Source organism: Poecilia reticulata, linkage group LG13, assembly GCF_000633615.1.
Source record: "Poecilia reticulata strain Guanapo linkage group LG13, Guppy_female_1.0+MT, whole genome shotgun sequence".
In the NCBI taxonomy this organism is placed as follows: Eukaryota; Metazoa; Chordata; class Actinopteri; order Cyprinodontiformes; family Poeciliidae; genus Poecilia; species Poecilia reticulata.
The window spans coordinates 11,370,645-11,395,181 of NC_024343.1; the positions used below are offsets into that span (position 1 = coordinate 11,370,645).

Consider the following 24,537-nt stretch of genomic DNA (forward strand, 5'->3'; position numbering starts at 1 on the left):
AAGAAGACATGAACCAAAAAGCATGAATTCAGAGGAGGTGCAATAAAGAATGTCCTCAAATCGGTGCCTGAGTAAAGAAAGCATACAGCTCACTGTATTTATGTTCTGTAACAAAAACTAAATATGTTGGCCGCTTCTGTTTGCTTAAGTTGAAAGGATAATCAAAGAAATATGCAGAAAGGAAACCTGAATGATCAACTTTCACTTTGAATGAGCAGAACAAACATGGCTATGTTATCATAACATTAGATTTCTGTTTGTCTTAGTCAAGCAAATTTTAACACCATTAACTGAACTTTGTGCAAACTCCCAGTTACCACTTACGTTTGAGTGTCTATTTCAGTATTTTCTGCAGCGTCTTAAGCCATAAACTGCTTAATGTAATGAAGCCATTGACAACATTTTCTTGCTTAAACTCAGGGTTCCTCACACATACAGCAACATGCTACCAAATATATGACTGTGAGTACAGATGAACTGCTATGCCCCTAATCACTACAGTTGAATCCTGCCAAGATAGTCCCTACTTAACAACAAACACTGGACTGCACTCCACCCAGTCCCTCTCCACCACTGGCTTCATGTTAGGTGCAGCTGCAGCCTCCGGTTACACCCTCTCCTCCCTCCCAGTGTCCCAACTTGCAGGATGGAGCAGACAGCTGGAGGATTCTGATCATACTCCTTGTGTGCGCTCGCTCCTCCAGTTTGGTCTTTAAACTCTGAAGAACGTCCACCTCACAAAGAGAACAGAGGAAACTTTCTCAACATGTCTATCCGGAGGTTCTGGAGCAGCCCGAAAACACTGGGAGATGTTAACGTTGTGACAGAAGAGCTGAAGAATCTTTACTACAAGAGGCTGCTGCCTATTGAGAAGCACTACTCCTTTCATCACTTTCATTCCCCAAGTTATGAGGATGCAGACTTTGACAACAAGCCGATGGTTCTGGTAATGGGTCAGTACTCGACGGGAAAGACGACTTTCATCAGGTAAGCCTCAAAACAAAAAGTACAAGTAAAACAGGTCAACCGTCTTAAGCAGGCTGCGGGTGTTCTGTCCAAGGCAGATGTTGGTAGCAGGCTATGTCTGCTGAATTTGCAGGTATTTGCTCGAGGAAGAGTTCCCTGGCAGCAGAGTTGGGCCAGAGCCGACCACTGACTGCTTCACTGCACTCATGTACGGAGAAGAGGAGCGAGTCACCCCTGGGAACGCCATCACGGTGGATCCCAAGAAACCCTTTCGCAACCTTGACCCTTTCGGAAATTCTTTCCTGAACAGGTAAGAAAGACAAAGCCTAAGAGAGAAGAAGGTTAAGAACAAGACATCTCTATTTGTCCAGATATTTTGGAAGTTCTCAATAATGATTTATCACCAATTATTTATCATCACTGATATCCAAACATCAATCCAACCTATGTACCCATGTTCCCATGCAGAGTCACAGGAGCACTGGTGCCTCTCTCCAGTGCTTGTTTGGAGACCAGTGAACTAAGATGTAACACCAAATTCAAATGGATTTTTTTCTCTTTGCAGATTCCAGTGTGTGCAGATGCCAAATCCAGTCCTCGAGAGGATCAGCATAATTGACACACCTGGGATCTTGACTGCTGCTAAGCGAAAACTTAGCCGAGGTGAGACAGACTGTTTTCAGCATTGGTGGAACAAATCACTATTCCCCCAGAAATGCTCACACGCACAGTACAGGGTGGATGGACAACACTGCGGCTTTAAGATTCCTTTAGGAGTACGGTCATAGAAACGGCGATCAAGTAGAAAAGACCGGCCCATCATAAATCACTCAGCTGATGTCAGAGGCAACGCAGATGAAAGACGTTAGTGAGGAGACAAGCAGGGAGTAACTGTGCAGCCGTTGCTTTGTTTTATAGACACATTTTTCTGTGGGTGTAACAGTAATGGCTAGAAACCAGTGGGGACCACTGGGACCTGCTGCTTGCTCCTCCACGCTGTAAGGCTGCATGGCTTTCCCCATTAGCTACGCTAATGAAAACCTTGTGTTTTTCTTCCTTATCCTAAGGCTATGACTTCCAAGCAGTACTGCGCTGGTTTGCAGAGCGTGTGGATCGAATCATCCTGCTATTCGACGCACACAAACTGGAGTTCTCCGATGAGCTCACCAGGGCCTTTGGAGCTCTGTACGGCTACGAGGACAAGCTGCGCGTGGTTCTCAACAAAGCTGACAGGGTGGACTCGCAACAGCTCATGAGAGTGTATGGCGCCCTCATGTGGTCGCTGGGGAAAGTGTTCCGAACCCCCGAAATCTTGCGGATTTACATCGGGTCGTTCTGGTCAGAGCCGAGGCAGAGGTGCTACCACTACAACCTGATAGAGCTGGAGGAAGAGGATCTGCTAACGGACATAAGGAACCTACCACGCAATGCCGCAGTGAGAAAGCTGAACGACCTGGTGAAGAGAGCACGTTTAGTCAGGGTAAAAATACTCACTCGTATTTTAAGGTTGATATTTATAAACTCACCTGGTGTTAAGGTGACCAGAAGTTTTCATGCCGTTATGACTACATTTATTCTGATACAAGTGGAGGTAAACATATATATGTATTTGTCACTGTAAATTAAACTTTTTTGTCTATTTAGATGACAGGAAATCCACAGTAAATAAAACCGAGTCCACCATTTTCTATGTGCTCAACAAAGACTGAAGAAGTTTGTTTTCAGTTCATGATGAACAAAACAGTGACTTTAAAGTTAATGTAACATTTATGCTCACAATAAGTGCACATAACCTTCTCATTTGCTCCTTTCTTAGGCTCATGCACACATTGTTAGCCATCTAAAGCAGGAGATGCCAACAATATTTTGCAGAGAAAGCAAGAAGCACAACCTGATCTATGAGCTTCCTGTTATTTTCACCAAGATTCAGCAGCAGCATCGAGTCCCAGCTGGTGACTTTCCTGACTGCAACAAGATGCAGGTCAAACAATTCTCTCTGACGTTTGCATGAATGAAAAGTTTCGCGTGATTTTTCTGTCTTATTGCCTTTAGTGAATTCTCACAAGTTTGCATCCATTTTCAGGAAAAGCTTTTGGGTCAAGATTTTTCAAAGTTCAAGACTCTGAAGACGAGCCTGATGAACTCCTTGAACAAACTGCTAACCACTGACATAGCCAGTCTGGTTCCTTTATTCCAGCAGCAAGAGCAAAGGAAGAAATCGCTACCTGCCGTGTTGGATGGTGAATTTTTGGGAACGTTCCGGCGCGATCAGTTCAAGGGAGATCCATTTAAGGAAATGCTCAAAGATGATGAGGTCAGCGAAGCGGATTCCGACGAATGGGCTGTGGAGAAATACAAACCTAAATATGATGAAATCTTCTACAACCTAAGTCCACACGATGGCAAACTCAGTGGCACCAAAGTCAAAGAGTGGATGACGACCACTCATTTGCCCAATTCGGTACTTGCTCACATCTGGAGACTGGCAGATGTAGACAGGGATGGGATGTTAGACAACGAGGAATTTGCTTTGGCAGTCCACCTGATTGAGGGGAAGCTGGACGGACACTGGCTGCCCAGAGAGCTTCCTTCCCACCTGGTTCCGCCCTCGAAGCGGCTTAGCACATCAAGTGATGCACCAGTATAATCTACTTGTCAGAATCAAAAAGACTGAGGAGACATTACATGTATAATTTGTACAAAATATTTTAAGCAAACCTGATGTTACTGACTGCGGGGCCCATAAAACAGTGCAGTGTTTTATATATCCATAAACTTATCACTGTCCATTCGAGCAGTTATCAGATTTTGTCCTCTAACATAAAGTGTGGTAAATTTATTAAAAACATTTGTATTATTTTAAGTTTTACAATATTTCGTCATTGCAATACGCTTTCTAACCAACCTAGGTGGCAGAAACGACCATATAATCCCAGAGAGCAGAGGCAGGCTCCATAAAGTCGATGGCAGGGTCCTTTGTTGGGGCAGTTGCACTTTCGTCTGCAGTTTTTTCCAAAATAGCCCCTCGGGCAACCTGAGTGAAAACAGTGCCAGAGAACTTGTTAGATTTAGATTTAGAGATGACTCATAAGTGGACTTAATTTTATGTATCAACTTTTTATGTGTTAGTTTATTTGGAAAGGATTTTGATTAAGTTTCAAAAAGCTGGGACAGAGTATGTTGACGCCTGTCTGTCCCAGTTTGTTTATGTACTTTCCAAAAAAAATTCTGGTTCCAGAAAATTCTGAAATCTTTTTGTCCTTTTTGTGTATGGTGCAAAACTTTTACTAAAATCTTTGCACCATGCCCTTTTTCTTTACTACAAAGAAAAATGGCATGGCCCTTTAGTTATAATATGGGCCATGTCATTTGCTTTTCAGTAATATATCCCAGCAAAACCTTCAGAACAAAAAAAAAAAAAAAAAAACATAATCTCAGCATTTTGTGGTTCCAAAATATGAGAATACAAACCGTCCTCGCAGAACTGGCCATTTACCCCGAGAGGGCAGAGACACTTCCCAGTCACAGGGTCACATGAGCCTCCATTCAGACAGTGGCACATGCCGTTACAGGATTTCCCGTAGCTCCCCTGATGACAAGCTGGAGACAAACAATGCAAAAAATCCTCCTTGTTATTTTTAGATGCAAAACTAAACAATGGATTAAAAGAAGGAGACTTTGCTGCCACGAAAACATAAAACAAGAACTACAACACGTTTAATGTTAGGAAGTGGTCAGCGACTGATCCTGTGCTCATCTGAGGTTCCTATGCTCACAGGCGTCATAACCAAACGAGCAGGATGTGTTAAAAGAGCAACATTCCTACAGTGCCCGCTTTAACTCCACCTCACACTTTCCTCGCGGTTCTTTTATGTCTCCATCAGGAAGATCGCTTAAGACAAACTGAAGAAGCACAAACGTCATGACTTGTGATGACAGACAAGCAGAGATTTCCTGCACTGAATTATAAAGAAATACGAGGTACAAGAAATACGATGTGAGGAGGCCGGAAAGGAAACGTGTACATTTAGAATTGCAACTAGTTCACGAATGTGATCATGCAGTATTTAATACAACATAGTTGAGTCTGCATCTAAACACCAGCAGAAAGTTTCAAGAAGTGACAGACAGATTGCTTCTAAATGTACTTATCCCTTATGTCCTTCTGCCTCGGACCAAAGACAGCTATTCATCACCGCCCTGAATCGGAACAAAGGAATCTCTTTCCTTACCCAGTAATGGACATCCTTGACCTCAGGCTGTAGTCTTGCTGTGGCTCCTGGCCACACTCCAGCATCGGATAGATTTATTCACTGGTCCCCTTGTGTTTTGGAGCACATAAATAACCCCAGACTCCCACTCTAAAAAAACGACAGGGGTTGATCCATGGCTCTGGATCGATGAATGCTGTGAGCTATCTTGTCTCTTACTAACAAACAAAAATAATGCTTCAGGTCGTTCCACAGACCTGGATGATGAAATGTTGCTCGTAAAAACCAGGCTGAGTGTATGTGCTTTAATCTTGCCAGTGTAGCTGATTAGGGTTGTAAAACATTTTTGCATGCTTGGTAAAATATTTTCTCAAGCAAATTCTGTGTATATTCAATTTAAGCATAGTTAAAAGATGTTTTTTTTTTTACAATATTTTTTTTTATTTATCCAGCATGGCTTGAGTGTAAAATGTTGCAAGTGCTTTTATTATTTTAAAAGCTCTAATTTAAATTCATTTAATTAGATATAATGAATTTATTTTGGAAACTACATTATGACAACTAGTGATTAAGAAGAGCATTTCAGGTCGAACTATGTTGCAAACCTGCTTTTTTTGCTATCAGTCACATAACAAACATTTAGACATTTAGCATAACATTATTTGTACTCTTGGCAGATTCAGAGTTAAATTAATCTTTTCATTTATCCAAATGTTTCTCCTGATTGGAAATAATGTCAAGGTTTGGAGAGGCCCACCTTCCAAACATGAACCTCTTACGAGACATTTCAACCACATCAATAAAGATAAATTGTCAAAATGCCAGTCGAAACATTCAAAAAGCTCCTCAGCACTTATAAGAAGGGTTTTATTGTTGTACAGTTGCATAAATCATTTCCAACTTGTCATTTCTTATTAAAATATTGATACCATAAATGTTTAGACACTTTTTGAAAATCCATGTTACTTCATAATTGTGTGCCTCATTTCCAATGTGAAACAAACGTCAGATTGGAAATGAAAGAAAATTACATGAAATTTAAACCAGCTAGGGGTATTAATATTTGTGGCCTTGATTGTACCTGCACAGATAACATTGTTTTGTTGAAAATATGTCCAAAAGTTTACATGTTTAATACACATGGATCTTACTTGGTGTACAAGTGAAAGTTTTCTTGACAACTAGAATTGATCTCAGGTGTTTATTAGATGTTTTCTGAGTACTAGCCTGACCGTTGCCTTCCTACGCGATTCCGCTCGACTCCAATTAAACTTAATTTCTCTGGGTGAATTTCACCCAGGCCAGTCAGCAGACAGAAGGAGCAGTTGTGAATGATGAATTTTTGCACTAGAACCAACTTTTTTTCTAATGGAACAAATAGAACTCTGATGCTATCCAGACATAGCATAGGGAGTTTACACCAGAAAGAAAAGAAAAGAAACTACCCTTACTCTCGTTGCAGATAACTCCTGTCCAGCCAGGCGAGCAATCACATCGGTCCTTGTTTTCACTACATGCTCCGTTCACGCAGTCGTCACAGCTCATGCTACAGTCATCCCCAAAGGAGCCCTCTAGGCACACTGAAAAGGAAATGGTAAACTCCAAATTACTTTTCTTGTCCGTAGATTTACAGAGGGGGCAATAAAATAGTATTGATTTGATCAGACGTCCCCAGAAGTCTCATCATTCACATTTCTTACTGTACCTATGGAGCTTTCCAGTCTCAGCTCTCCCCTGTGCTCTCTGTGGATCTTTAATTCTTCGTCAAGGTCACTAACATGACGACTATCATCATCATCATCAGTGCTGTGGCGAACGTGCAGGGCTGCTGTGTAATGCACGAGCTGAGGAGCCTTTCGAAACAGCAGGTCAGGCAGTCTGTCGGCCTCCAGCCCTTCCTCCTCTTCCTCTTCCTCATCTTCCTCTTCCTCATGCAGCTCACCGCCATACAGAGCTGAACACACGCATGGCAAAGCGAAGCTCAAGAGCAAAACTTCCATTTACCTGATTTGATTTGTCACATTTTTGCTCGCTGATGGTTACGACGCTGTTGGTTTCTCACAGATGCAAGCGTGCCAATCCAGATCCAAGCGGAAGCCCATTCGGCAAAAGCACTGATAGGTTCCCAAGGTGTTGACGCAGTAGTGTTCACATCCTGAGGTCTCTGCCAGGCACTCATCAATATCTAGAAGAAGACAAAAGAATTAAAAGTACAGGCCCTGCCATGGCACAGGCAAAGTATTGAGGTTGAAGCTAATCTGCTATGCATAAATTCAATAGCATGCATCTGGAGCACATTTAAGTAAACTTTGGCTACTTCATGAGTAATATGCTCTGTTTTCCATTCTCTGGGATGAAGTAGCCTTCAAAGGGCTAATTTCTGAACGAGTTAATAAGCATGCATTGGAATTACAACCCAGCTGTTCTATAAAATAAAAAAAAGACAACAACAACAACAAAAAAAACACCAGATAGGCTAATCTGCTAACAATCTTGCTGCACTCTCACCTTCGCAGCCGCAGCCATCTGGGCTCAGTCTGTGGCCTGCTCTGCAGCTGCACTCATAGCCACCAGGGTAGTTTCTACAGAGGTGGCTGCAGCAGGACTCCACACTCAAACACTCGTCACTATCTAAGGAAAGAACATGTTTTAAATGTTGACTAGAGAGACAGCAAACTAGAAACTGGAATTGGAAAACTTCAGAGAATAGCAAAGATCTTACCTACACAGGTCCTCCTGTCTGTGTCCAGCTGGTAGCCTTGGTTACAGGAGCATAGAGGGCCATTGGTGGCATGCTCACAATGATGAGAGCATCCCCCATTGTTCTTCTCACAGCTATTTACAATCTCCATCTCAATGCCTGGAGGTAGGAGCACCAAAACCGCAACATGAAACGGCCATAATTAAAATGTGCAACAAATGACCAAACTTGCTTTTGGAGCTCTGCTTGGGTCTGATTGTGACTTAATGATTGGGGAGATTTTGGAAGCAATTTGTTTTCCAGATACCAAAAGAAAAAAAACAAACAAACAAAAAAAAAACATTCACTTATTCCCAGAAAACAGCTCAATGTTTTTTCAAAGCACCTGAACTGTTTCTAGAAGCAGTAGAGACACAAAATTGAAGTACAATAACATGCAAAAAGTTAATTGTGCATAATATTTGTATTTCATCTTTTTTCAGATTAGCTCAGCATTTTTTGCCACCAATTCTTAATTGGATTTAAGTCTCTATCTTGACTGAACTGGATTATTTCAACAAATAGCTTCAAACTACTCCACTAAAAGGTCTGGCTGCATGTTTAGGATCATTGTCTTGCTGGAAAGTGACGTTCTGCTTCTGCCTCACTCTCAAGTCTTTTGCTGCCACTAACAGGTTTTCTTACAGTATTGCTATTCATGATCTCTTCAGCTCTACTAGCCTGTATGCGCATTTGTCCTTTTCAGTTTTTGATTTGTGGAACAATTTGAAAACCATTTATCATGTTCCTTCCACTTCAGTACTACGTGACAATTTATTGATAATCCATCGCATGAACTCCCAAATAAATACACTGGAATTATATCTCTACTGAGGTAAAATATGGTAAATGTCCAAAAGCATTAATACTTTTGTAAGGCACTGTAAACACGTTTCAGCTCAAACAGTTAGCATTTTAGCTCAGTGGCACTCTCCATATCACAAGACATTTACTGCGATTCGTTTCTCTGTTTCTACTGTGAAGAACTAAGAAAATAGAAAAGAGACAAACACAAAGCTCTAAGCTTTTTTACATTTTCTCAGGGAATATTAAAGCGCCAGTGTCTTGACTTACGGTAGCACTGCTTGCCTTCGGCACCGAGTTCAAAACCAGGATGACACACACATCTGAAGGAGCCCGGCATGTTGACACAACCATGGGAACACTTTGCATGACCAGAGCTGCACTCATCAATGTCTACAGGAGACAGACAACAGCTGGTAGATAAGGATGTGAAGGTATGCATGTTTAATCTCAGACATACCAAGTGGAAAACCATCACAGAAGTCAACATTTGTAGGCTTATTCTTTCAAAATGCAATTTGCTTCACACAATTCACCGAAGAATGCCCCGTGACGATTTTGAGACAAAGCAAAACAAACACATGCTGACAGTCAAGAATCTGATATTTGTGTTCGTCTTCACCAACAATTTACTGGAATCAGTCCATGATTCTAACCAGCACTAGCAGGAGCAATGAAAGTAGAAGTAAAAAATGAGACAAAATATTCAACAGATAGCTCATATGAAGTGACAGAGGGAGTAGATTTACTGAATATTTGGAACAATACCTGACTATTCTTTGTATGGAAAGGAATCCTTTGCCTCATCATGCTCTGCATCAATTCATAGCTGCAGGGGGGACGTTTCATAACCACTTTGACCAGCCCGTGGTTTAAAGTCATTTTCTATAATGAACTCATACTCTGCAAAGATATTTGGTTATTTCTCTCCAATAAGTTTGATCTACCAACAACAGGTCACAGTGAGTTATTGGATCAGGGGGTCGGATTATCCATAAGGCAACTAACCCGAATCTGAGTCTCAGTCCATGAAAATGGGGTTTAATATTAATTAAATAAAATTACATGTGAGATTTAACATGTATTGTTTCCAAATCTCCTGATTTTTTTTAACGGCCTAGAAATAAAGTGACACACAATGATTAGGCGCATGGGTACAAAACGGTTTGTTTGTGAATACAGTTTGATTAAAGTCTGAAACTGCAATCCAAACCGGGCTATCCAGATAAAAACAGGATGCTATGTCATTATAAAATCCAGAAGAATATTTTTGAAACTGGTTGTTGTTGAGTGTTTACATCTGGAGGCCTTTTTGTGTTCTGATAGAGCCGGATGACAGTAGAAGTGGAGGTCTTCATTACTGTTATTAGTTACATGAGCCATAGGGCATTGTCTCCAGTGTAATGTAGAACAGCTGGTTCCGTTTTTTTCTGATTTGTAGCATTTTAAGTATGAAATGTAATATGCATTTATGTGTTTGAGTGAATGTGTGTAAACAGATCTTCCTTACCTTCACAGTTTTTTTGGTCTCCAGACAACATAAAACCAGGACGGCAGCTGCAATTTGCTTTGCCGCTTTCAGAGTTGCAGAACTGTGCACAGCCTCCATTCCTCTCCTTACAGGGGTCCCTCACTGACAAACACAAACAAATAAACAAAGCTTACACACAGTCTATAATGCTGGCATACACAACCTCACAGTTCATAAATGGGGAAAAATCCCAAGTAGAACAGATTTAAAGTTATGGTTTTACTATGAACAAACATGAAAGATTCAAGGAGTACGTGTTCTTTTGCAAAGCACTGCAAACGAACTGTCTGCTTGCGACAATGAAATATCTTCTGACAAGATCACTTACATTCACAGTGTCTCCCATCTCGTTTCAGCTGGTAGTTCCTTCTGCACTCACATTTGTACTCCTCGTCTCCCCCGTCCACACACTTGTGCTCACAACCTCCATTCAAAATGGAGCAAGAATTTACAGCTAGCAAAACAGAGACAGAGTCATGACGGGTAAGAAAGAAAGAAAAAAAAAACGGCAAAACATTCATTGGTTCTGTTATCCAAGTGGAAATGAAAATGTAGTAAAAACTTCTCTAATGAAGGAAGACAGGTGAGAGCAAAATTATGAGCTTCCTAAATCAGCCTTCAGACCTCAAACTCATATATTTGTGGAAAACACAAGGGAAAATGCATAAAACTTGAAAATTACATTCAGTGCTCCTGCAGTGGTTACTCTAAGGTAATTTCCATTTCTGTATGACATGCCAAACAGGAATACTAGTCATATGCCTGTTGGGTGTTCTCACCATAAGCAAGATGACAAAGACTGGTAGTAAAACTGTAAGTAAAATACCATTCAAAGACTGATTACTTTAGCAGATACAATTAGTTCCCCCTATGGCTCCCTTACAAATCTGAGCATTAAGGATAGCTATAACACTGAAAAAAAAAAATGTTTTCTTTTACTGCTACAAAGATAAAATACATATTGCTGGAGAAATGTTATGTTACTAATCATTTAATATAATTACATAATTATTTATCACATCATTACATTTATGTTACTTCTGTTTCACTTATTACCTTATATTCACATTGATAATCATCTCCCCATATATTCATTTACCTATGTTACTCATCATACTAATTATCATTTAGCATTTATTGATCACAATTTTTTTTTTGTTATGACTCATCCATCCATCCATCCATTTTCTTCCGCTTATCCGGGGTCGGGTCGCGGGGGCAGCAGCTTCAGAAGGGAGGCCCAGACTTCCCTCTCCCCAGCCACTTCTTCCAGCTCCTCCGGGGGAATCCCAAGGCGTTCCCAGGCCAGCCGAGAGACGTAATCCCTCCAGCGTGTCCTGGGTCTTCCCCGAGGCCTCCTCCCGGTGGGACGTGCCTGGAACACCTCACCAGGGAGGCGTCCAGGAGGCATCCTGACCAGATGCCCGAGCCACCTCAACTGGCTCCTCTCGACGTGGAGGAGCAGCGGCTCTACTCTGAGTCCCTCCCGGATGACCGAGCTTCTCACCCTATCTCTAAGGGAGAGCCCAGCCACCCTGCGGAGGAAACTCATTTCGGCCGCTTGTACCCGTGATCTCGTTCTTTCGGTCATGACCCAAAGCTCATGACCATGTTATGGTCATGTTATGACTCATTTATTGTTTATTTTATGGTCATCTAACCTTGACATTTTCAGACAGTCTAGCAACATTTGTCTGTACAAACTTCATTGTAACCTTTTGATGACTTTTGCTAGCTGTGACTTTGTTCTGACTCTTTAACGTTGCAGAAAATGATTGTTTCCCGTGTTGTATAGCAAAGAGCCATTGCGTCAGATGCTTTTACAGAGCAAGCTTATCCAAAGACACAGGCTGTGAATGTGAGGCACTTTCTGTTGTCAGAGAATGAGGTGATCTTACTGAGTTTCTTAACTCATCCCATCCCCTCCTTGATCAAGTAAAAATCATTTAAATTAACATTTGCGAGTATCTGATCTGATTTAGTCTTGAATGGTTCCTGATACTCATTTTTCTAATACATAGATTTGAATTACGTGACAGCTATTTTAATTTCAAACCAGTTCAGAATTTGTCTGATTCACATTTTTTGGACAGCAGCAAACATTGGAGATTAATAACAATAATCGCACTTCCAAAATATTTTTTGGCTGGTGATTTTCAGGCTGGTGATTTTCAGGCTGGTGATTTTCGCAAAACTCCTTTTTGCAGTGTCGTTTTCTTACCGATGCAGGTTCGACCATCAGAGTGCATACGGAATCCCTCGCTGCACTCGCAATGATAAGAACCTGCCGTGTTGACGCAAGTTTGTTGGCATCCTCCATTGAGCTCATCACACTCATTTATATCTGAAAAAAATATGTATATATCAAAAACACATTTGGTTGTAGACATACTTTTAACAAGCCTTCATAGAAGAATCAAAGCATTCATGAAGCATGTCTATTTTCATGTAAAACAGCACAAAAACGAAATACCACTAAAGAGTAAAGTTCCACTTAAACACATGAAATCATGAGTTAAATGATCAAAAACATAAAATATACAATTCAGACAGGAGACAGGGATTCTCTGTTTTATGAGACCTAGTTTATTTTCTTATTAGATATTTGGTTCAAATATCTTGTCCATGCAAAAAAAACAGAGCTAAAGTCCTCCAACAAAATGAACCCTCAGTAAGTTTAATTATTATCCTCTGAGCTTTAATCAAGTTTGATTCATTTTTTATCTTGATCATCAAGACACTCTCTTTTTTGAAAACACTCGTTTTATTCTATAAGTAAGATTTACTTGGTCTGACTAAGTTTCTTTGGGTCAATATTAGATTGCTTAACATGTTGTGTGTGCAGTATGTGTGAAATCTCTTGTTCCTGAATGCATTCTCCTGGGATGGCCACAAACGACTGCATGTGTGTTAGACTTGTGCCTCTGATCCATAGAGACAGAAATATGTTGTCAAGACAAAATACCTGAATGTTATAGTGAAGAACCATCAAACTTCACTTCATATCTGAACAACACATCCTCAAAAGCATCGTCATGGCTGTCATCTCCTACTATGCAACTTTGTGGATGATAGTGTACTTGAGTGCACAGAGAGCAAAATTATTATCAGCTCTCTGGAAACCTCTGATGCTTTGAATAAGCATTAATACTTCCTTGAATTTGTTCACAAATTAGCTCAAGCTTAGACAGATTGGATGGCAATCACTAATTTTAAAGTCTTGATCTAAATCCTGCAGTGTAACTGAGGCATTTAGGTTTGGGTTGCTGACCTGCCAGAAGTTAAAGCTCTATAGAGTTGTAACCCAGTATGATTATTACCCTGTTTTTTAGCTCCATTTATTTTTCTATTTTCCTCTGACTCACATTTGGCCACTTTTACATCTCCTAGGAGAGAGCACGATCAATAATTATAGTTTGTGAGCAGTGAATCTCTGCGGCTCCTCATGAGTTACTGTGGGATTCTTGACTGCTTCTCTGATTAACACGCTCTGTCAGTTTAGGTAGAAGGCAATGTATTGGTAGGCTTACAGTTGTCTTCTACCTAAACTGACTGCTTTCATTATCAGAGTCAGGGAATGTAATTTACATAAACGGGGTGGGTTTCAAGCATCACCATGGAAACGTGCGTAAAACAGTCGATGTAGATTAAAAGCTCCTGGAAGCTCACATCCTGAAGAAACAACGTCCAGGAACCCACACTTCAAATACTCGTACTAAAATAAATTTGCAGTGGCTTTGTAGTTTATTTAGAAATAATGTTAGAATAACTAAAGAATGTGTGTTCGGCTCTTGTAGACAATGCTGAAAGCATAAAACTACAGACGTGAGAGGATTTTAGTGGGAAAGATACAATGGCAGCTTTTCACTGCTAAGTGCCTGGGGGAGCAGCGCCGAGTGCAGCGGTGATGGTGTCGGGGGTCAGAGGTCATGAGTTCTGAATGGTGTCGTGTGACACCATCAGGGTCAAAGCTGAGATGCTGAGACGGCACGTACAAGTGGACTAAGCAGGGGATTGGAGGTTAATGCAAGCTGCATAAAGGTGCCACATAGGAAACAATCTGAAATCTAAATCCTGCGAGCCAAAAAATATGCTTGAAAACTCAGACTATGTGCGCAAAAAAAAAAAAAGACAAATATAACACTAAGGATTTCTTAAGAGACTGAAAATAGATTTGTAAAACAAATTCAGTAGTAAGAAACTTCTGCAAAATATCCACACAGGATATGTTGTATTTACTCAAAAAGAAAGAGTAAATAATATTCGTAAAGAATGGCAGAGAGCATTTAACACATTCTATCTTTGGGTTTTGTTGCATTCAAATCCCTAGCAGTCCATCTTACCGATACAGGCCTTGCCGTCTGGCCCCACTTTGCTGCCGTCAGGACATTTGCAGTAGTAGCTCCCAATGGTGTTGCAGCAGTAACCCTCACAGCCGCCTTCATCCACTTCGCATTCATTAATGTCTGAAAGGACAGGATTAAAAAGCCAGGTTCATTTACCGTGCACATTCTACATGTACTTCCCATCCAGCTTGTTCTGATTTGCCTATTCTAGGAGTCAGATTAGTCCTTTGTAAATTATTAAAGTCTATTGACTGGGATAAATAAAAGAAGAAAGAGGCCCGCTGTAAGTTAAACAAGATGTTTTGCTACCTGTGCTGACTGAAAGCTTTCAGCAAACTTCTGTTGATATTATAAACAGACTACAAACACTTTGTGAATTTTCCACATGGCCCGTTTTGACAAACAAGGAAGTGTGTCTGATCAAGGCTTCTCATCATTTTTGCTGCAGTACAAGACTTAAGCCCTTATCTTCCTTACTGTTTGCTATCGTATAATACCATAATTGTATTTCAACATTAATCTGAAGGGTGCACTCTGTTTTATTTCAACTCATGAAAAGGGCAAACCGGTTAGGATACATCCTGCTTTTTGCCTAGACATACTGTCTTTGAATTCACTCGTTGAGACAAACATCTTTGCAATAATTCTAAAAATATCACTGAATATGAAAAAGTTTGCATTAATTAAAAGTAGGAAGTGTGTCTTACATTTCAAATGAAAATATAACTTTGGAAATGACTGTGATTAAGACTAAACTGTATCAGCATATTCAGAAATTGAAGGCATGCATGTTGCAAAATGTTATATGTGTATTAATAACATATTGTGGTATATTCATGGTACAATAGTATGGAATATTTACCACAATAAATCATTTAAAACAATGATTGATAAAAATGTGTTGAATTCTACAAGACCTCAGAAGCTAAGGATGGGTCGCCATGTTTGTTTTTCAGGCCACACCCACACTTAGTTTCTAAAGGCAAGCAGGTTTGTTTGAGTCGTTTGGTGATAGTTTTTGCAACGCATAAAAAGTTCAAAGGATTATTGCACAGTAGCTGTCTTTCTGGACCATTGAATTAAATTGGAACATGTTATTTGCTGTTCTTTTTTTTTTCTTTTTTCACAGCAGGGAAGCATTATTTGCTGCTACTTTGCATCTTCCTGTTGACCATCTTACTCTTTACAAGCTGATGACTGAACACAGTCAAGACTGTGTTCAGTCTTCATTTCACCCTGAAGACTGAACACAGTCTTCAGGGTGAAATGATCATGTTCTGTGCTTGCTCACATTGTGCTACAATCGCCCAACTTCTTAACTGTATAAGCAGGGTTGAGCAGTAAGTAGTAGAATAAACGAAAAGACTAACTTGAAAAACTCTGATCGTCTCATTGATTTAGATTATTATATTTGTTTCTAAATAAATGATTAACAAGAAAAAAAAGAAAAAGAAAATGGTGTAGAAACCAGAAATGCTTTACAGAAAACAAACCATTCAGAGTTTGATTTTGGAGTCAACTCCAAAAAGTTTGTAAACCTGAGTGTTGGAGTATCAGAAATCGACACCTGATGCATTGAATCCTAAGCTGAATGACTTTATGTTGCTGATCAACGTTAATAGGTGAATATGCTGTACCTTCCAAGATTGTGCCACAAGAAAAAAATAAGGTCATTGCTAAAAGAGGATGCTTCAGTTGTAGCCTTAATTTCATGCTTAAAATAAACATGAAAACTGTGCTGTAATTTTTTTTTTGGAATGTACTTCTCAGGTCATACTTGTGGATGAAAATGCAATGCAATAAAATGAAAATGGCCTCCTGTTGCTTGATGGGTAGGAGTGATAACGGTTTCCCATCATGTAACATAAAGTTCAGGCAGCTTTAAATACTCTTGAATTTTCCTGACTCCTGCAGATCTCATCAGGTGCTGCTGACATCGGTGACCTCTGCAGCGCAGTGGCTCCCCGGTTCCAGTTCCTCCAAGGACCCACATTCTTTCGCCTACTCAGAAACTATTTGAAGCGCCTGGATGTGGAATAAATCAGTAGAGCCTCAGTCATGTGTCCAGTGTCCTTGTGGTAAAACCATTAAAAGGTACAAGCCCAGATCAATAACAGAACAGTGGGTCTCAGCACCGCAGTGTGGAGATACTAAAAGCTATTCCATGTTCTCATTCTTCAATGCCAGATGGAGAGGAAGCAATGGGAATGTGTATTCCCAACCTTTTCCAAGATTTTTTTCCCCCTCACATTTCCACTGTGAGAAACAAACCAAATGTTTTTTCAGCTTGTCCTCGTGAATATTAAATACATAATTGGATCTTTTTACTTTCCTAGAAGGTCCATGTTACTAGTTTAAGTCTTCAGCATTTATGACGTTCAGTTCTTTGCTTTCTGAAAATCTAAAAAGGCAGGAAACAATTGTTACCTGATTTTCTTTTCTCAACTAGAAAAATGATTGTAACACCAATAACTAAGCTGAGTTATCACTGCTGTTTGCCAATAATCTGACTGATAAGATGCCTCATCTGATCATTTAATAAGATCTACTGATATAGTAAGAAGGACAAATAAAAAAAATGCACAGCCTACCAAACAAACTGGAAGTCTTTCTTACAGGAAAATGATCAGCTTTAAGCTGTTACTTTAGAAAGAACATTTTGGAAAAGAAAATTACACCAGCATGCTCTGATGGGGAAAACAGAAGACCCTGTGAAGCAAACCAAAAGGAGGGAAAAAAGGACTTGGGACCTGAACCTGCCGCAGAGAGGAATGCCGACTGCAGCATCAATGCTCCCGGTGGACAATAAAACAACAAACAAAAGTTGGATTGTCTTCAAAATTTGACATGGTTGAGACAGGGAAACAATCAATCAGGGTTTGGAAAAACAGAGAAAAAAGCAACCTGTCCTCAGGTTTCCATTCATGCGTGCAACAGCACAAGTAACATAGAGATTCAGCAACTGTGAAGACACTTGTACTGTAAGTCAGACTTCCCGCACTTCCGCATAGTAAATCATCCAATACCAGCAGAAAATAACCTATCAGACAATGTTGCTTGCTGTTATCAAAACCATCTTGACTAACAGGATCCAGTCTACTGTCCAGAACTTCTATTCTCAAAAGTACTTTGAAAACACACAAGACATCTTTAGCGAGAATCAGATGGTTTCTGTCATAACACTTGTGTGGCCGTGGTCTCCTAATTTCATGCAGACCCATGCACCAGTTTGACTTCAAGCAAAAGTCTGATCTAACAGAGTTAGACAGAGTGGCGTTCAAAAGGAGGCCAAATGCAACTTTTTCAGAGCCAGCTGCGACGTTTCAGCACAGAGTTAGAGCTGCTAAATCCAGACTGGAGAGATTGAAAGCAGCTGGTCAGGCGACCCAACAGCACACAGCAGGGTGTACAACCACAACTTGGCAGGAACACCAAAGACACTAATAGTTCAAGAGACCAAATGATAATAAGTGTTGAAAAGAAGGGACAGAGCAAGATCCTTATAAGTCCCGAATTCTGAGGTATTATTCTCAGTGTGGCAAATCGTAGATGAACTCTTTGACATGTGTCTGTTACCTTGGAAAGTCCACGTTCAGGTCATCCAGGAACCTCATCTGCTTAAAGATATCCTCATGTAATGGTGATTGTTTGATGGAGATTAAACATAGAACAGTAGGCAGACATTTTCCAAGGAGTTATGTCAACTTATTAGGCAAGTTCTTCTGCTGCTTTGACATCGAGCGGTGAAATTTCAATTGTGCTTATCAGCTCCCATGCTTTGTTTGATCTATCAATGCCAAAGGAAAGATGACTGAATATGCAGTCACAGGAAACTTCATTGGGTATACCTGTTCAATTGCCTCTTTACACAAATAGCAAATCAGCTATTTGTGTAATAGCTGATTTGCTATTTGGCTGATTGTGTGATTTCACAATCAAGTTCAAGCATCATGGCTGCTACTGACAAGGTAATTCCACATTTCAAAAAACTCAAGTTTATAGTAACTGCTTTAGGGTTTGGAATAGTATGTATAGTTTCCTCAAGTTTTTCCTTATTTTACTTTAATACCAAAATAACAAATCTAAAAATACAGAAACATATTAGGCTAAATCTGAAAAAACTATATTAAAAATTATTTTAAGTAAAATATCTTAAAAGTCCAAAATAAATCAACATAGATCAATATTCCCAGGTCAATACTGTATCTGTTTTCCTCTATCATAACTGAATGGAAGTGGTGATAAATCTGTCACTGAGGTATGTTAAAGCTCACAAAACAAAAAAAAAGTCTCCCATATTCACTGTAATGTAAGTTTCATCTATCTTGTTTATAATTGCATGAGCAGACCCAAAATAAATACCAGCATGCCAAACGTTTTACAGTAGAGAAATTCTAAGGCGGCCGGGAAAGATTCAGCTCAACAGAGGTTTTGCACAGACTTTCCCTTCTCTGTGGTAAAAACTGACCTGTACACGACAATAGGTGACAGAGAAACCTGGAGATTAATAAAGATTTGGAGCAGGTGGTTTTTAAATGTCACCTTCTGGCCTGATTTTAAAGGAAACAGAAATAAGCATAACATTTTTTCAAGGCTTAAGATTAATTCTTTGAGTTTTATGGAAAACGTTTTGTCCTGCCTGAATTAGAATTATATCCTGTGAATGGTGCCAGGAAATATTTTTTTTTGTACGTCTTAACTTGTATCACATAAAAAATGCAGATGTTCAGAGAGGTTTGTGCAAGAGGTAAGATACTGACTGCCACATGAACAGAGTCTGGGCATGGGTGCTGCTTGCGTCCTCTTGCGGGTCCCCAAAACCCCGTCCTCTCCCCCATTCCACACACCGACACATGCACGCACACCCCCACACGCACACACACACACACCCGCACACACACACGCACACGCACGCACGCACGCACACACCCACACACACACACACACACACACACACACACACACACACACACACACACACACACACAACTTAATCATTAACATTTCCCAAGTGTAGATCAAACACAGAGAACGCTAGCGTTTATATTCTTATAACTTTGTGAAGAAGTTTTCAAAATCTCAGGGCATTTTTCGGGTTTGTTCAATGTGTTTCAGATTAATAAACACTTTTGTCCAGAAATATAAACATTTAATATCTACAGTACACCAGAAAATTAGAAAAGGTTGCCAAAAAGAAATAGAATTACTGACACATTTTTCAGGTGTTCAGTTTGCATTTGCTACTGTTTTATAGGGGGGGATTCAGTAAAGGAACTTGACTGGACGCAGGCACTTGGCTTGAATTCACATAATGAGTCTAGCAGGAGTCAGTGGATAAATCTGTCAGGGGAAATGGGAGAAGGTAAAGTGTTTTACAAAGTGAGAAGACCAAGACCACGGTGGATCACAGCACAAAATGCATAGGAAAGAAGGATGAAAAACAATGGTCATTTCAGATTGTGAACTGTCACCTTGAAGAGTGAAAACCAAAGAGCTCATGTAAAAACAAAAGCGAGGAGCTTTGTCTTTAACAAACATTATTGTGAAATGAACCAAGTAGAGATCTGTTTAAAATCCCTGGCAGTGCAATGACAGGACATTCCCTTCTGGGAAGGTTGAGGAATCAGATGGAATAACTTCTGCAATGTACAGTATGTGTGTGTGTTCATTGGTTTCCAAGCACATGAGAGTAGTGACCAAATATCATCTCCACCGCATTCTGTTTCTACAACAGCTTTCTAAAACTTAAACAACTCTCACCCTGTTAAGTTTGGACAGGCAGGGGACATACAGACAACCAGGTCAGCAAGAGCATACACTGACAACCAATCAGCAACCAAACTTTACACAAAATAATTCATGTACGATCCCTTTACATTTTGTTGTTTAAGGCTGTATAAACGTCAGTGTGTCCTATTTGTATAATATAAAATACTGGCTGTCAGATGGATCAGTTTCTCCAAGCTATCAAAAGGCAGTCACATTCTGGAAATTTTGAAGAAGTTTAACAATTATTAGATTCACTATATTTTGCCTACAATTTTCAGCAAAAACGCTGGTTCACATTGCTCTCCTACAGATTATTCATTGCAAAATATTTCGGATTCGATCAAAGAGCATCTATGAAAACTGTAAAATTTCAGTTGTATTAAAGTATAGATTCAAAAGCCAAGAGTCCATCCTTATTCCCATCAAGTCTAGCCTGCTTTTCATCCACTGTTGAAAAGATCAACACATGATTACAGTAGAATGCTAATACCACCATGTTTCACTGGAGATAGATATAAATGTAAATTATTCTTCTTTCAATTCAAAAGTTGGAAGTACTGTGTGCTTTTGCAGACAAAGTCACAAAAGATGTTGAAGATTGTCGATGTAACGCGACTTTACTAAACTCTTTGGCCAAAGACACCATAAATTCCTGATTTAGCCCATTAAAACCAATTAGTCCCATAAAAAAAAAAGTCTACCTTCAATAGCAACTCCATACTGCAGCATTATCCAATTACAGCTCCATCTAAGATTAGCAATTTAAAAAAGATAAAGCACGAAATTTGAGAAATGCTAATAACAGTTAACGGATGTGTTGTTTTCTGCAAATGTAACTAAGTTCAGTGACGCTAAATCTACAGGTAACTATAAACATTTCATAAAATACGAAAGGTATTGAAAACAACAGCATATTTTTAGTTGGTAAGTATTCTCGTAAGTGGAAATGAAAAACTTACCATACTGGCACCGGGGACCTTTGAAGCCTAATGGACAGTGACAAATACGCTCCCCAGTCTCTGCACATCTCCCACCATTAAGACAGGCATTAGCACTGCACACCCCTGTGGATAATTCAACATCACACACCATCATGTTGCTGATATATTTGGTTCTGTTAACTGGAAACAAGTGAAGCACTTCTTTGCAGAAAGCCGACAATTTTCTAATCAATATTTCCAGTCAATTTATATAAGATATTTGCCGTACATCAATGAGATGCTTATTTACTCACTATGTAGACAGCCCATCTCATTGTCTTTCTGAGCCCAACCGGGACAACATTTATAGACTGTGTGAAAATCCATGCTGTACGCTTGCCTGTATGCTGTGTAGTACGAAGTCCTAAGGAGAAGACTTTCTGTTACATGTACATATTTTTAGAGGCTGTACTGTGGTATTTTGTAAGCATAAAACAATAGTAGTCATTGTTATACAAAGTACATAAGATCAAGTGAGAGAGACTTTAACCCTTTCACATTTTGTCATGTTACCTCCACAGACTTGACTTGATTTAGTTTGAATTTTTGTTTGGCGTAGTGGACCAGTACAAAAGAAACATATGGTTGCATGATTTTTTTCCTTTTTTGATAATCATCTGAAAATGAGACAAAAGACCAATGCACACCATGCTTTTCAAATTATATATATATATTTTTTTAATCTTGAAAGAGATGCATTATGCTTACTCTTTTGTTCTATTTTAAAAAGATTTAAATAAAATACACTGATGACAAAATGTAGAGAAAAAAATTAAAAAATTCCTGGGCATTTTCAGCCTTGATGGAACATTCATCTTGACTACTTGCTTAAGATGGGAACAACTTTGAGAATGGTGTTAAAAGTACATGTGTGTAATGTGATACAAACTGGATTTTTCTTACCTTCTCTCAAATCCCACACACCATCTGCGGCTTGTGCAGCCCTGCTTCCACACCTGCACCGTGCGGGTCAACGCCTGAACACAGGGCTGGAGGACCCCCAACATGGACACCTCCTGGGTGGCGCAAACATTTGGCCTTTGCATTGGGGAAGGTACAGAAAAGAGTGACGTAGCAACACTACAGCAATACTGGTTGGTCACTGTACATGGATGACTTAGTTGTGAGATCCCTCTGGTCATCTTACAGACAGACTGGTCATCTTACAGACAGACAGGTCATCTTACAGACAGACAGACAGACAGACAGACAGACAGACAGACAGATAGATAGATAGATAGATAGATAGATAGATAGATAGATAGATAGATAGATAGATAGATAGATAGATAGATAGATAGATAGATAGATAGATAGANGATAGATAGATAGATAGATAGATAGATAGATAGATAGATAGATAGATAGATAGATAGATAGATAGATAGATAGATAGATAGATAGATAGATAGATGCAGTTCATGCCTGCATAAATCATTGTACAAACATAAACTCCAGACAACTGTGTTTAGTTAGCTCGAATTCATTTGTGTTGTAATTTCGGCCACCTTACAACGACTGGCTGCCTCCACGAGGCATCTGGCTTCAATAAAGCTTGAAGTTAATTAGAGGAAGTACTGTGGTTGTCCCCTAATGAAAAGAAGCCTCCTTTAATATATCGGACAGTTTATTTGAAATTGGAACTCAGTGGTAGAGTGCCACATGGATAAAGAAACAAAAAGTAGCATTCCACTGGAAGTGAACGATGTAAAACTGCTGCTGTGTGTACAGTACATATCCTATCTTCCGTGGGACCTGAAATGGAGACCCCTAGTGGGCAGACCACACATAAAGGACACAAACAAAAGTTATTTCCAAAAAATAGTCATGTATTCGTCTATCAAAATTCAGCGTGCCTCCTGATTTATTTCATTCGTGTATATCGCATGTTAAAGCAGAATTTTCTCATTCACCTGGGAAGTCACCAATTAGCGTCGGAAACTAGCTAACATCTTACTTACATGCCAAGCTGCAGGTCTGCAGATGATGCGAAGTGCATAGCGCTGAATAATTTCACACATATATAGAAAATCTTTGGAAACATAGTTCCAGCTGCTTACAGACACGTTGTTGAAGATTCAGCTGTGCAGACTAAAAAAAAAAAGAAAAAAAAAAAAGCCCGTTAAATCCAAAACATTCTGACAAAATTATGGAAGTCCACGTTCAAGCTCAAGAGATTTTTTGGCTAACATGGAGTGATGTTTTTGATTTGATTCCCGGTTCATGCTACTGATTAGGTGAAGGGGAGACTCTCTGAGTCTTTGAGAGCCTCTGTGTTAAATGCACCACCCACAAACACCCAGGATGGTGGGGGCCAAAAGGGAGGGGAGGGGGGGAGGACGCTGAATGTGCCTGCTTTGTTGTCGCAGCCTGTTTTCTTATCTTTTTTTTCTTCCTTTTTTTTTACAGTGTATTACAGAAGGTTGTGCTTATTCGACATTGAACTCTTTGCATGCATTCTGGTTAGTTTCTTTATTTTCTTGTGTGTGTGTGTGTGTGTGTGTGTGTGTTTGTTTTGTTAAGATAAACTTAATTTTCAACCTTTATTTCCACCTGCACACTTTTCAGAGGTTATCTTGGTTTTTTAATTAACAGTGTCATCTGAAAGCCATACAGAGTTGGAGAATTAAATTTAATTATATTTAGACTTATAGTCTCAAGTAATAGCTTGGTTTATGTGGGTATGAGATTAATATGAGATTTGGTAAATCTGAAATAAAATTTATTATTAAGAAATAAAGCCATTCTGGCAGCAGATTTTTGGAGGAGTGGACTAAATGTTATCCCATACAACAGACAGTAAGGAGAATGCAATTTAGAGTAAAATCAGCTATAACAAGGTTGTGTTGTGATTAGGACAAACAGGGTTAAATAAAACTTTACATTTGATGGGTAAACATCCAACAGGTAAACGTGATTGTGGCATCAACATGCTGTTTCCTGTATATTCTACTGGAAACAGCAGAACATACAATAAGTCAATGTGAAAAGTTAAAAGCAAGAATTAAAGAAACATGGCGTGACGACATTATTAGTCTAGACACAAAAAGACCAATAAAGCATTTCCTTATTATTTTCAAAGGAAAATGGATTGAATGAATATATAACTTACGCTAAGTTATACACTCCAATACAGTAGATGGCGATAATGTATCTTCACGTTGGATGCTATCCGCAAGAAAAAAAAATC

General features: G+C 39.6%; 2 protein-coding genes across 2 annotated transcripts in view; one reads left to right on the forward strand and one right to left on the reverse strand.

Moving 5' to 3' along the window:
• The window catches only part of egfem1 (EGF-like and EMI domain containing 1), a 45,446-nt gene extending 20,938 nt beyond the window's left edge, over positions 1 to 24,508 (reverse strand). The window contains exons 1-17 of the mRNA XM_008425378.1: positions 24,460 to 24,508; positions 23,309 to 23,438; positions 22,251 to 22,385; positions 21,602 to 21,711; positions 21,327 to 21,431; positions 14,596 to 14,718; positions 12,474 to 12,596; positions 10,581 to 10,706; positions 10,232 to 10,354; positions 8,992 to 9,114; positions 7,900 to 8,037; positions 7,686 to 7,808; positions 7,240 to 7,362; positions 6,883 to 7,131; positions 6,629 to 6,757; positions 4,438 to 4,566; positions 3,872 to 4,000 (exon numbers count right to left, since the gene is read on the reverse strand). Of these exons, the coding sequence (XP_008423600.1) occupies positions 3,872 to 4,000; positions 4,438 to 4,566; positions 6,629 to 6,757; positions 6,883 to 7,131; positions 7,240 to 7,362; positions 7,686 to 7,808; positions 7,900 to 8,037; positions 8,992 to 9,114; positions 10,232 to 10,354; positions 10,581 to 10,706; positions 12,474 to 12,596; positions 14,596 to 14,718; positions 21,327 to 21,431; positions 21,602 to 21,711; positions 22,251 to 22,385; positions 23,309 to 23,391 (2,071 nt within the window). The 5' untranslated portion in view covers positions 23,392 to 23,438; positions 24,460 to 24,508. The remainder of the gene's footprint in view (positions 1 to 3,871; positions 4,001 to 4,437; positions 4,567 to 6,628; positions 6,758 to 6,882; positions 7,132 to 7,239; positions 7,363 to 7,685; positions 7,809 to 7,899; positions 8,038 to 8,991; positions 9,115 to 10,231; positions 10,355 to 10,580; positions 10,707 to 12,473; positions 12,597 to 14,595; positions 14,719 to 21,326; positions 21,432 to 21,601; positions 21,712 to 22,250; positions 22,386 to 23,308; positions 23,439 to 24,459) is intronic.
• On the forward strand, positions 20 to 3,839 carry LOC103474429 (EH domain-containing protein 2-like). Its single transcript, XM_008425377.2, has 6 exons — positions 20 to 987; positions 1,100 to 1,276; positions 1,532 to 1,629; positions 2,034 to 2,446; positions 2,783 to 2,947; positions 3,050 to 3,839. The coding sequence occupies exons 1-6, from the start codon at positions 767 to 769 to the stop codon at positions 3,611 to 3,613; spliced, it is 1,638 nt and encodes a 545-aa protein (XP_008423599.1). The 5' UTR covers positions 20 to 766; the 3' UTR covers positions 3,614 to 3,839.
• Positions 24,509 to 24,537: the final 29 nt, after the last annotated feature.